We start from the raw sequence: 13,271 nt of genomic DNA, 5'->3' as shown, positions 1-13,271 counted from the left end.
CCTTCCTATCAGAAGGATGTTGTAAAACTTGAAATAGTTCAGAAAAAATTTGCAAGGATGTTACCAGGGTTGAAGGATTTGAGCTATAGGGAGAGGCTGAATAGGCTGGGGCTGTTTTCCTTGGAGTGTCAGAGGCTGAGGTGTGACCTTATATAAGTTTATAAAATCATGAGGTGCATGGATAGGATAAATAGACAAAGTCTTTTCCTGGGGTGGAGTAGTCCAGAACTAGAGGGCATAGGTTTAGGATTAGAAGGGAAAGATATAAAAGAGACCTAAGGGGCAACGTTTTCACGCAGAGGGTGGTACGTGTACCAGAAGAAGTGGTGGAGGCTAGTACAATTGCAACATTTAAAAGGCATCTGGATGGGTATATGAATAGGAAGGATCTGGAGGGATATGGGCCGGGTGCTGGCAAATGGGACTAGATTGGATTGGAATATCTGGTTGGCATGGATGAGTTGGACCGAAGGGTCTGTTTCCGTGCTATACATCTCTATGACACTGTGATGATGATTTAGAGCCCAGGGGTATACAATGCAAACCTTTGTTGACTTCACAAAGTTGACTGGTGGATGGACTAGTTAGCAGTCATCAATGATAGAGATCTTTTTACCAGCCAACAACAATTGTGATTGGTTCTCAAGATACTCAACAGCTTGGAGTTGGGAACAATTCATACAGAGAGGGAGAGACAGATAGAGAAAGAGAAACATTTTCAATTCTTGCCCAGCTCAGGAGTGGCCTCTCCACTCTTTATAATCACAACTCATTGTAAACCTGAAGGAACTAGCTTATCTTTCATGTAACTGTTATAGGTTATAGTGGCACAGTGGTTAGCACTGCTGTCTCATAGTGTCAGGGATCCAGATTCAATTGTTGTGGAGTTTGTATGTGTCTCCTGTGTCTGCATGAGTTCCCATTGGGTGCTCTGGTTTCCTTCCACAGTCCAAAGATGTGCATGTTAGGTGGATGTGCCATGCTAAATTGCCCCATAGTGTGTAGGTGAGGTGGGTTAGCTATGGTAAATGAGGGGTTACAGGGTGTTTGGGTAGGTTACTCTTTGGACGGTCTGTGTAGACTTGATGGGCTGAATGGCCTATTTCCACACTGTAGGCATTCTATGATGTTTCAATTAATAAATGAGAGATCTTATATAAGGGAACAAGCCGCCTTTGTCTCTTATCAACTAGTGGAAGCATCTGAGGAGAAGACTGAAGCAATGTTCTGGCCAGCAGGAGAGTGATAAAGATTATCTCAATAACAGAACCTGGGAACAAAGACCACTGAACTGTATTTCCAGTTTTGATCCCCTCTGCCCCTAACCTATCTAACTCTGTCTGTTTATGCAAAGGCAATAGGTGTGGTAATTAGTAGTATTAAATGGTGATGGTTCAGAACTACTTATCTGTAGCTCGTGTCTAATTACAAGCAATAAATAATCATTCTTGTTTGTGTATAAACCTTTATATCAACTTGGGTTTACCTGAAAATCAGGTAATTTGGTGAACTCTGCATAATTTTAAAATCTTTAACTTTTGTGATGACTTTGGGAGTAGTGGGACTTGAATTCCAGCATGTTATCTAGTTGAGTTGTAACACAAACCTTCTTTAAACTGCTTCCAACATAATTATCTCTCATTTTCAAAAACATCGACACCAAAGCTGTACATAATACTCTGGGATTTGAGTTGCAGTCTCTCCTAACCATGTCCTGTTATAGATATAATTGTTTGCCAGTCTTTTAAATCATTGAACAAATCACAAGGTCATGTTATTTTGTTGATATTTGGTCCTTGCTCCAGCTTTGTTGCTTAGAGACAACTAAATAAATCCTCAAAATAGTTAAAGGGATTTATAGTGGAATCTAATTGATGGGTATTAAATCCTTGGTACCTCAATTGGCCAGACCCCAAAAGCAGGCTTGAGGATTGATGCTTAACTAATCCATGTCTATTCTCACTGATACAGACAGCACAGTAACTTGACGCTAACTCGTACAATTGATCTCTGGGCCAGAGCTGAATAACTTACTGAGTGGTTTTGTTGAGGCAAGGCTTAGTGAACCAATCAAAGCCAGCTTTGTTTCTGTTCAGGAGAAGCAGCTACTTGTGAAAGACAGTCTGAACAGGAAGCAAGGCAAATTATATTGCGCTGGGGAAGAGATCATGTTCAAACATTTTCTGACACTGCACTGAACAACTTGTGGAGATTGAAGAGAAAACATCTTTCCAAATAGGACCACTTTCAGACAAACTTTCCAAAGGCAATGACAGCAGACAGCCATGTTGGTTGACGTTAGAATTCTCATCCAAAGGACCTGGTCACAATGCTACACAAGAGCTCAGACCAGTCATAAAAATTATTTAGTGCACTGTCAAAGACAACTGCATCTGTCACCTCACACTCGACTCAATGTACCAAATACCGATCCCTCACTAGCCCAATTTTCATCAATCAAACTAGCATTCACACCTTCAGTTTGAGTGACATACACTTAGCACCGCTGCAACTCTCATAACCACATTTCATACGCTGCCAGGTCACTCATTGTACTATACTCGTTAACCTCCCTGGGAAGGTTTAAATCTGACGATCTTCAACTCCATTTTCCTGCTTTTCACCATAATCCTAAATTCCTTTGCTAATTAAACATCTATCTCAGCCTTGGATATGTTAACAACCCAGCTCAACACCTTTCTATAATCAAAAATTTCTACATACTCACTACTGACTGAGAGAAGAAATTCCTCCTCATTTCTGGGTGAACCTGTACTCTAATACAATCTGGAGATAACTGGCAGAGAACAAGCATGACGGTTTTGGAGAAGACTGTGCGAATCAATGTTGCTGTGGCCAGAGGGAGAACTGAAATAATCAAAAGATGATGGAATCATCAGACCTAAATTCTTATCCACTTATCTCTCATTCTATAATTACTTCTGATTTACAATCTTCAGATGGGTAACTCTGGCTTACCTCCCCATATCCTTGTACCCTTCTCTTTCAGATACTCCAAGAACTGCCACCTAACCAGTGGTGGGATAAAAGGATAATGAAGGAATGGCACCACAGTCACACCAGCTCAGATACATTAAATTGAGTATAAGTTAAAAGATAGCTTAGAGATGGGATTTCCATGTGGTGAAGATGGTCACAAAGGGCTTGCCACCTGTGCAAGAGTGCTGGGGGTGTCACTTGCTGGATGCTGAGGGCATATATGAATTCTGCTGCAGAAGACTTTCATAGAGTGGCATTCAGAAAAAAACTGCGCATGGTAGTGATTCATTATCAGACACAAACTTGGCACAGTTGTCTGTACGAAGTTTACAACTATCCCTTACTGTTGGAAGTGGTGACTAACCCCAGCAGCAGCATCATAGATCTAACTATGATGTACAGTAAGATAGTGAAGGTTTCCACTTCCATTGTGGAATTAATAGAAGCCTCACAAAGTCCAGGGAAGCTCAGACTCCAGTCATACATGGAGATCTTGTTGTAGTGAAAGCTCGAACTACCTCCAAACAAGATGATCATGTTCCAACACAGGCTCAGAATCCTGCTGTCAACCAGTTTCCGGGAAGACTCCCAGTGCCTTCAGAATCAAAATACAGTTTGGGACAATGAATTTAACAATTAGTTGCAGAATACTTTGAAGTTTACTCTAGAGTTTTCATTTATTTATTTCTCTTCAGAGTGGAGTGAGTGTTTTTATTAGGAAAGGATAGATTTAAATATTTGCATAATTCAAATTGTTTGTCAGTAATCGTTGCATCTGCTTTTGAGCAACTTTGTTTCAGTGATAAACCAGTTATAACTAGTTTGATTTAACTTTATTCTGATCAGTGAAGGAGTGGGACAAGGAGAGCAAACTCAAAGCTCCAACTTTAGTTGAATATTTTCCTCAATTTCATTCATGTATCCCTCCTCTCTCCTACTTCTTTTCATTTCTTCTAAAGGTGGAGGTCACAGGTCAGGAGGCAGTGGCTAAAGTTGACAACCTATGTTTATGTCGAAATAAAATAGCATTTACGGTTTTATTAACCTGATTTCATAGCTCCAGTTGTTCCACATCTACCTATTTTGCACTGCCCTTATGGGTGGAGATTGAACAATATTCAATGATATTCAACAAGCAATCTTAATATGGCACGCGGCTCAATGATTAGCACTGCTGCCTTATAGCACCAGGGACGCGGGTTCAATTCCTCTTTGGACAACTGTTTGTGTGGAGTTTGCACATTCTCCCCCTATGTCTGCTTGGGTTTCCTCTGAGTTTTCCGGTTTCCTTCCACAATCCAAAGATGTGCAGTTTAGCTGGATTGGCTATGCTATTTGCCCATATTGTCCAGGGATGTGTGGGTTTGTTGGATTAACCGTGGGAAATGCAGAGTTACAGGGTAGGAGGAGTGAATGTGGGTGGGATGCTTTTTGGAGTCAGTGTGGCCTTCTTGGGCCAAATGGCCTGTTTCTACATTGTAGGGATTCTATTCTATGAAAATGCATAGATTAGAGACAATACAGTAAATCCTTTCTATCCACAAAACCATGAATTCACCTAACACACCAAAAAAAACAATAAAAATTAATATCAGCAGGCAAAAATCGCACATTCATGATATTTTAAACTATTTTAAACTTGTAAACAATTTTTTTATCAAGGTCAGCATTCTCAAATTTCATCATTCATGTGGGTTCTCAGGAACAGAACACATACAGATACAGAGGAATGAATGTAGGTACATTAATTGGAGCATCATATTACCTTCTGCATAATCCAATGCATGCATACAGAAGCCATATAGCTTGCCAGGTATAAATAACTCCCCAAATAGAGAAGGTCCATCCTGCAGGGGTCAACTCAGTATCATATTTCTTTGATATGTTTCCAACAGACTGATAAAAAGGTCCTAGCAAATTGACAAATGCTATTATTAGACAATTGAAAATCTGCACAGTTGCATAATATGAAGGAAAATAACTAATTAAATCTAAACAAATACAAACACTGTACAGTGATAACAAATACTTGAGCTGGCTGGTGCAGAATCATGCTAAGGACTTTTTAACCAATTAGTGAAATTAGGTCATGCTCATTTTAGAAATTTCAAAAAGGCAGTGCCTGGAAGGTAGACAGCAATTAGGCTCCTGGGTCTGTCAGCTTTAGGTGGCCACTTTCTCCCTTCTTTTCTACCACTTTTGTCTTCTTTCTTTTCTTTTCTCTTCATCTTCTTCCTGTTGGCAGTGGCGGAAGAGGTGAAATCATGGAGGCAAGAGGCTGGAGCAGACACTTGGTGACTGATGGTCTAGACTTGTTGGAGCCAGGGACTCCTGATTGTGGTGGGCCTGGAGCAGGGAATCCAGACATTGACAAGGAGGTGGCTGAAGTGGCAGCGGTATGGTATGCCTGGAACAGGGACTCCAGGCATCAGTGAGGTGGTGATTTCAGAAGGACCAAGGACACCTGGTTGTGGTAGACCCTGAGCCAGGATCTCATGGTTGTTGGTGAGGCAGCAGAGAGCAGAGCCAGTGGCTCCTGGTTGTGGTGTGAGTGTGGGTCTGGCACAGGACCCGGCAATGGTGACCCATCCATGGGGCCAGATGCAGCTCACCATGACAGTATAGACAGGAATCACCGCTGTACATCAAAAATTCCTCACACTAAGAATTTCGGCAATCATGCTTTAGCCACCAATACCATATTAAATACAAATGAGGACAGATCGGATAACTAAAGACATATCCTTGAATGCTAAAAACCATCAGAAATAACAGAATTGCATTCTACCACAGTCAATTTCTTCACAATCTTATCATCTACCCATTTCCCACTCTCCCAGCACCAACTTTCATTCAATGAAGAAGGCAGGAGGACACATCAGAAGCAGTCCCAAATACACTGAGAAATAAGGTGTCATCCTGAAGCTACAACGCAGGACAATATATATTCATAATGGCAGAGACAGTGTGTGATATGCAGAGCTATATTAAGCAATGTGACAAATCAACAGATCAGATCTAAGCTCTGCAGTCCCACTACATCCAGTCATGCATGATGGTAGACAATTATAAAACTCACTGGAAGAGGAGCCTCCAGAAATAGCCCCATCCTCATTGGGGAGGGAGCCTAAGACATCAGTGAGAAAGACAAGGCCAAAGCATTTGCAACAATCTTCAGCCAGAAGTGCTAAATGGATGATCGATCTTGGTCTCCTCCAGAAGTCACCAGATAGATGCCAATCTTCAGCTAATTCAATTCACTCCACATGAAGTCAAGGAACTGATGAAGTAACTGGATACTGCAAAAGTTATCATCTCAGCTGTTGTACTGAAGACTGCTAGTCCATAACCAGTCTCAAGACTTGTTTCAGTTCAGCTACAACACTGACATCTACCTAACATCATTTAATATTGCCTGGATAAGACTGGATATGTTCAGTCTTCAAAAGGAAGGACAAATCCAATTATCCAATCAAATAATATAAGGGGTCATTGACAGTGCTATCACGTGACATTTGTAAAAGAATATCTTGCTCACTGGCTCTCAGTTTCTTCAGGGTCATTCAGCTCCTGGACAATACAACCTTGATCAAAACAAAAATAAAGCAGATGCTTTCTAAAGATGAGGTGAGATTGACTGCCCTTGACCTCAAGGCCATTTCGGAAAGTATGGCATCAAAGCACTCTAATGAAACTAGATTCTTTAGGAATGAGGTGGGAGGGAACTCTCCATTGATTGGAGTCATGTCCAGCACAAAGGAAGGCAGTAAGGGTTGCTGAAAGTTAACCATCTCATCACAAAACAGAGCAGCAGGCCTTCTTCAGGATACTGTCCTGGGTACAACTTGTTCAGATGCTTCATCATAAAGCTGAGAAAACTTAATTAACTCAGTCAATGTTGGGTTTACCACAATAAAAATGAATATTTTAGAATCAATGTCAATTTGCCATCTTGAGTAACCTGTTGGTGAAAAAGACTTACAAATATATTTTTCACTTATATTATGGCATGTTATAAGTTTTAAATTTAAAGAAAATCATCAAAAACTTCTGAAAATTAGTCTTCTTGCATGTAAAAGTCTCAATGCAATCTAACTATAGAACAGTAAAATCGGCAAAATGTATCGAACCTCTCAATGGAAATGAACTCAACTTAGGTGGATATGGAGAACTTTGATGAGTTGTGCCTGCTTCCAACAAGATATTTTTAAAACCAGAGCAAATGAATGCAGCAGCTTATGTGGTTTTGAATGCAATTTTAGCCTGACTTGTTTGCAAACAGAAACTAATACAATCAAGCAGAAGATTGATCCAGACTAACACATTTTTTTATTCTCTTCATCAATGTGGGTTTTAAGTGACCTCAGATGGATCAAGATCATGTGCTCAAGTGTTTTCTAGTTTTTAAGGTTGAACCATACCGGCTTTTAAACCTTACCTGACTGTGATCCTCGTCCTGCAAGAGCATTCATAACCAGAGTAATGATGTAGACAACTAAAGCAAGGACCAGAAGACTAATCTTCCAGGGACTCATTTTGGTCGTTGGAGAATCCTAGATAAATATTTTCATTAAGTGATAAGCACGTCAAAAATGCAGAAGAGAAATAGCGTTTTCAGTTACTTTAATACCTTGTTTTTCTGACTCTTTAATGCTCCTATAAAGCAACAGTTCTATAATTCATCTTAAGAATTTGAATACAAAAGTACATATGCCAATCCTCCATTACAGTTTAATAATTAATGATAAATCATTCTTATAACTCACAACATTTTTTTGCCATGCTGTTACAAAGGTAGATCCTAGCTTTATACTACAGGGCAGGAATACAGGTGCACAATTGGGAGCCTACATGTACTCTTCATCTTTTCTGCCAGTGAATAGCTTGTCTACTCATTATTCTTTATAAATTATCTGATTTCCATGTGAATGCATTGACTCATGATTGATCAATATTCTACATTTGGGGCTTCTTTCAAGTATTCAAATTTGTGTAAGTTTTGAAGATAGCCAGCACCACAGTAATCTTAGTTTTACTTTACCCAATGCTCACTTACATGCAGTTCCAACATGAGCTACTGTATAATGGTTAGCAGGGTAGATTTGCTCCTCTATAATTCAAAAAAATGAAGGAATCAATCTGGAGCTTCTTCTAGCTCAGATCTGGTTAAAGTCAGATTAGTGTTGGTTCTTGAGGAATTCATAACTTTTGGGCACTAGTACTCATTCAATAAATTCATGAACGCAGGAAGGACGCACAAGGATTCAATGAGAAAAATACTTTAAAATGTATTGATTAGTGCCTACAACATTTTGTAACAAAATATATTGCAGTACTTAGACCACTGAAGATGTTGCTGGTGATCTTATCTGGATGGGTTAAAATTAGTCTGTGTCCCAGGCACAATACATTATTGAAATTTCAGTTTAGTGCCAACTTGATTACTATTCAATGGCAATATGATGGAAAGTAAATGTATATATACATTTTTTAAAAATTGTTCATAGGATATAGCCATCACTGGCAGAACCAACATTTACTGCCCATCCCTTCCTACCCTGGAACTGAATCGCTTAACTAGGCCATTTCAGAATCAACTGCATTGCTTTTGGTCTGGAGTCAAATGTACACCAGATTAGGTAAGAATTGGAGATAAACTTTTCTGAAGGAACTGAATCCGATCGATTTTTCCCTGACCATCAGTAGTAGTTAAATGGTCATCATTAGGCCAGCCATTAATCCCATTTGTTTTTAATTGAATCCAAATATCACCATCTACCACAGTGGGTGTACTGATATATGAGACTACCATTTGGGGCATTGTCACTATGTTCAATTTTTCAGCAGACGATGGAGAACATTTTGCAACCTCAGGTTGCCATTTACCTTGATGACATCCTAATAATAATAATAATAATAATAATATGGAAAGCTAATGAGGAACAATAAGTATATAGTCTTAAGAGATTTTTCCAAGGCCAGTGAATACCTCAGAAGGGAACAATGTGTATTACAGGCCATTCAAGTGACATATTTGGGCTATAGAGTCAACAAGTCCGGGTTACACCTGTTGGAAGATAAAGTGAGGACAATCAAAGGCGTCCCGACTCCCACGTCTGTCCAGGAGCTTTAGATCATTTCTTGGGCTGGTAAATTACTATGGAAAGTTCATACATAACCTGGCATCCATCCTGACACCTTTGCATGAACATTTAAAAAGGGGTCGACCTTAGAAATGGTACGTAGACAAGCCCTAGTTATCATCCTCTAAGGTATTGGCACACTATGATCCAACTCTCATTGTCTCTGAAATAAATCCACAAAGACTGGTCTCCCATCACCAAGTCACTCTTTATTTATATATGAACAGTCCTTGACTTTGATACTTGACCCTAAATGGGACAGTACTAAGGTCAAGGATTATTCATGTGTTAAAACAAAAATGAGTTGATGATGGGAGACTAGTCCCTCTGGAGTTATTTGATTAGATTAGATTAGATTAGATTACTTACAGTGTGGAAACAGGCCCTTTGGCCCAACAAATCCACACCGACCCGCCGAAGCGCAACCCACCCATACCCCTACATTTACCCCTTACCTAACACTACGGGCAATTTAGCATGGCCAATTCACCTTACCTGCACATCTTTGGATTGTGGGAGGAAACCGGAGCACCCGGAGGAAACCAACGCAGACACGGGGAGAACGTGCAAACTCCACACAGTCAGTCGCCAGAGGCGGGAATTGAACCCGGATCTCTGGCGCTGTGAGGCAGCAGTGCTAACCACTGTGCCACCGTGCCGCCCACAAATTTGAATGGGACTTGAAACCATTACCCAGAAGTTTAACCCAGAGCTCTGGATTACAGTCCATTAACATTACCACTATTGCACCTCAAAGTCAGGCAGCAGAATCAATATTGACTGTGATACACTGTTCGTTGAATGCAGCACCAGAAAATGCTGGGGCAATAATACCAGAACCATTATTTTCAGCAAAGGAAGGTAAGAGGAAGATACTCGTATGATTGAAATATATAGGAAATATTCTCACCTCTCGAACAACACTCAAGAACCTTGGTGCCATCTAGGACAAAGCAGCTCACTTGGTTGACATCACATCCACAAACATACACTCCCTCCACACACACTGTCAGTAGAGTGTACCATCCACATTACAAAAATTTACCAATGCTCCTTAAACATCCCCTTCCAAACCCACAACCACTACCATCTAGAAGAAGGGCAGCAGATACATGGGCACACCACCATCTATAAGTTTTCCACTAAGCCACTCCCTGTCCTGACTTAGAAATATATTACCATTCCTTCATCATTGCTGAGTCAAAATATAAACTCACTTTCTAACAGCATTGATCACAATGGACTACAATAGTGAAGGAAGGCAGCTCACCTTTTCCAGGGGAACTAGGAATGGACAATAAATGCTGACTCAGCCAGTGATGCTCATATCCCGTGAATGAAAAAATATTCACTCCATGCAAAAATGAAAGATGAATGATTTGCTTTGTGCTTCTCTTTTTCTCTCGCTCTCTTTCTCTCTCTCTCAATTCAATCTTTGTTTCTGTATTGATTTAACATTGAGTTCCCCCACGCAAATTCACTGTTTAGAGCTCAATCCTTAAAACTATCTGGTGAGCAAAGTAGAGAGCTCATCCTGTTATTCACCCAGCTGCCAGTTGCCCCATTGCTTATGCTGTGTGATAGCTCACAATTCCAACAATGTTCTATGCAAAACGTTTTAAAACTTTAAATTGAGCAAAGAAGTCTGAGTAGTGGAGCATCAGTGAAATGAGATGCTCCAGAAAAACCTTTAGTGATTTTATTGAAATAAACATCTACTCCAGTGTCATGATTAATTGACCATTTGGTTATTCCAGTAAACTATTCCTCCCACCATTGTTGTGAGCAAAAGTGTATGCACTATTCAAAACATAAATATAATTGCTCAATATTTGCATCGGATATGACGGAGTGTTCATGCATGTCACTAAGCTAACAGACTTGTGAGCTTTTGAGTTGTAACATTTGTTATTTAGAGACACCTAGAGGTAATGACATGGGAGAGCAGGACAAGCAACATGTCTCTTCAACCAGGGTTAAGAATGCTCACAGATAGAAAGAGAATCTGGATCAGGAAATATGAATTACAACAGTTAATTCCATGGAAAATTATGCCTAGAAAATGAAAAACAGTGACAGAAAGATAGGACGACAAGAGATTTTTTAAAAATTCAAACCAAGGCACTTAAAAAGATAATTAAATTTTCAGGGCCTAAGGATTTTTTTTATAGTTCATTCACATGATGTGGGCATTGCTGGTTAGGCCGCATTTATTGTCATCCCTAATTGCTCAGAAGGCAGTTAAGAGTTAACCACATGTGTGGAATCACATGTAAGCCAGGCCAGGTAAGGATGACATATTTCATTCCCTGAAGGACATTAGTGAAACAATTGTTTTTTTTCTAAAAATTGTTACTGGTTTCATGGTCATTATTAGACTCTTAATTCCAGATTTTTTAAATTGAATCTAAATTCCAATATAGTAGGACTTAAGCACAGCTCCCCATATTATTACTAGGGTCTCCATTCCTGATGAAGGGCTTATGCCTGAAATGTCGATTCTCCCGCTTCTTGGATGCTGCCTGACTTGCTGTGCTTTTCCAGCACCATACTCTTGACTCTGATCTCCAGCATTTAAATATTATAAAAACCAAAAGAACTGTAAATCACAAACAAAAACACAAGTTGCTGGAAAAGCTCAGTAGGTCTGCCAGCATCTGTGAACAGAAATCAGAGATAATGTTTCAGGTCCGGTGGAATTTTGAGGATAGGTCACTGGACCCAGAACGCTAACTGATTTCTCTTCACAGAGGCTGCCAGACCTGCTGAGCATTTCCAGCAACTTCTGTTTTTGCTTCATTAAACATACTACAGTCGAATGCTCAATGTATAATGTGCTCTGGCATGTTTAGTGGGCAACTTCACACCTCTGACTTACGATTTAAATGATTTAATGATTAATCCATCAATGATATATTTCTGTGGCATGGCCAGTTGGAGAGTAATATCCTTCTGTATTTAATTGCTCATGTGTGAACCTCAGACCTGTTAGCCTCGCCATTAATTACTTCAAAACATTTATCTAATGGGTAAATACTCTTGGATTACTATTTCCAGGAACGTATAAACATGGTATGAATTTAGGAAATTTTGATATTTTCAAAGTCACTAATACCTAAAAGAGGAAATCCACGTGGCCTATATTTCTTTATTTCAGTAATTACATTAGTATTACTTTAAGTAGAAGTAACAATGCTTTAGGTAAAGAATGAAGCCCCCATACAACAATCTGACTTACAGGTACAATTCATATCTCTAAAGGTATGGAATTACTGAAGAAGTGAGAAAGGAATTGCATCAACCAAGTGTTTTAACACTTTGGCTGCAGTTGCCCAAGAGTTTGAGTTCCAAAGAGTCATACTGGACACAAAACATTAATTTTGTTTCACACTCCACTGTCACCAGAGTTTTTTCAGTACTTTCTGTTTGTATCCCAAGAGTTTTCTGTTCAATTCACCTTAGGGGAGGTTTAACAGAACAGTTAATTATTGTAAGACAAATGCTGTGATTGGATGACATGATCATAAAAGGAGTACAGATGATGAAGGTCAATCTGAACTGTCATTGTTAGCCAAAATTAAAAATCATACAACACCAACTTATCGTCCAACAGGTTTATTTGGAAGTACCAGCTTTTGTAGTGCTACTCCTTTGTCATGTAGCTACCTAATGAAGGAGCAGCGCTTCAAAAGCTCGTACTTTCAAATAAACCTGTTGGACTATAACCCGGTGTTGTGTGATTTTTAACTTTGTCCACCCCAGTCCAAAACCAGCACCTCCTTATCATAGTTAGCCAAACAATAGGAAAGACATGAAAGTTTGTAAATAATTGTTGGCATGCCATTGAAAACTCCACTCAGTGACCTGGCATTCCTCCATGTGCTTCTATAAAGACATCAATCTGCTGAAGTAAACCGATTCAGAGTACAGAAAGAGAACCACCATATGAAATCTATATGAAACTGATAAAACATTCATTTGCTGATATTAGTAAGCATAAATTGTTACATATAACAGCACAGCAAAACAGCTATCTGGAAGAAAGATTCTGGAGCTTAGATGCTACTAGAATGTGCACCACAAATGACAATTGTGTGAAGATATGGTCCTTGTTGCCCGTCTGAAGGT

At 39.6% G+C, this 13,271-nt stretch overlaps 1 protein-coding gene across 3 annotated transcripts in view; it reads right to left on the bottom strand.

The window, feature by feature from the left end:
• Positions 1-13,271, bottom strand: part of LOC122549130 (uncharacterized) — a 49,361-nt gene that overhangs the window by 25,299 nt on the left and 10,791 nt on the right. For all 3 annotated transcript variants that reach the window (XM_043688448.2, XM_043688449.2, XM_087986300.1), the window contains 2 exons: positions 7,439-7,553; positions 4,766-4,910 (listed from right to left, as the gene is read on the bottom strand). In XM_043688448.2, the coding sequence (XP_043544383.1) occupies positions 4,766-4,910; positions 7,439-7,553 (260 nt within the window). The remainder of the gene's footprint in view (positions 1-4,765; positions 4,911-7,438; positions 7,554-13,271) is intronic.

This window comes from Chiloscyllium plagiosum, unplaced genomic scaffold (genome assembly GCF_037043375.1).
Source record: "Chiloscyllium plagiosum isolate Xiang-an unplaced genomic scaffold, Cpla_swu_hap1 HiC_scaffold_4, whole genome shotgun sequence".
NCBI classification, from domain to species: Eukaryota; Metazoa; Chordata; class Chondrichthyes; order Orectolobiformes; family Hemiscylliidae; genus Chiloscyllium; species Chiloscyllium plagiosum.
The sequence above is the reverse complement of the archived record's forward strand: the minus strand, read 5'-3'. Positions and strand labels throughout refer to the sequence as shown.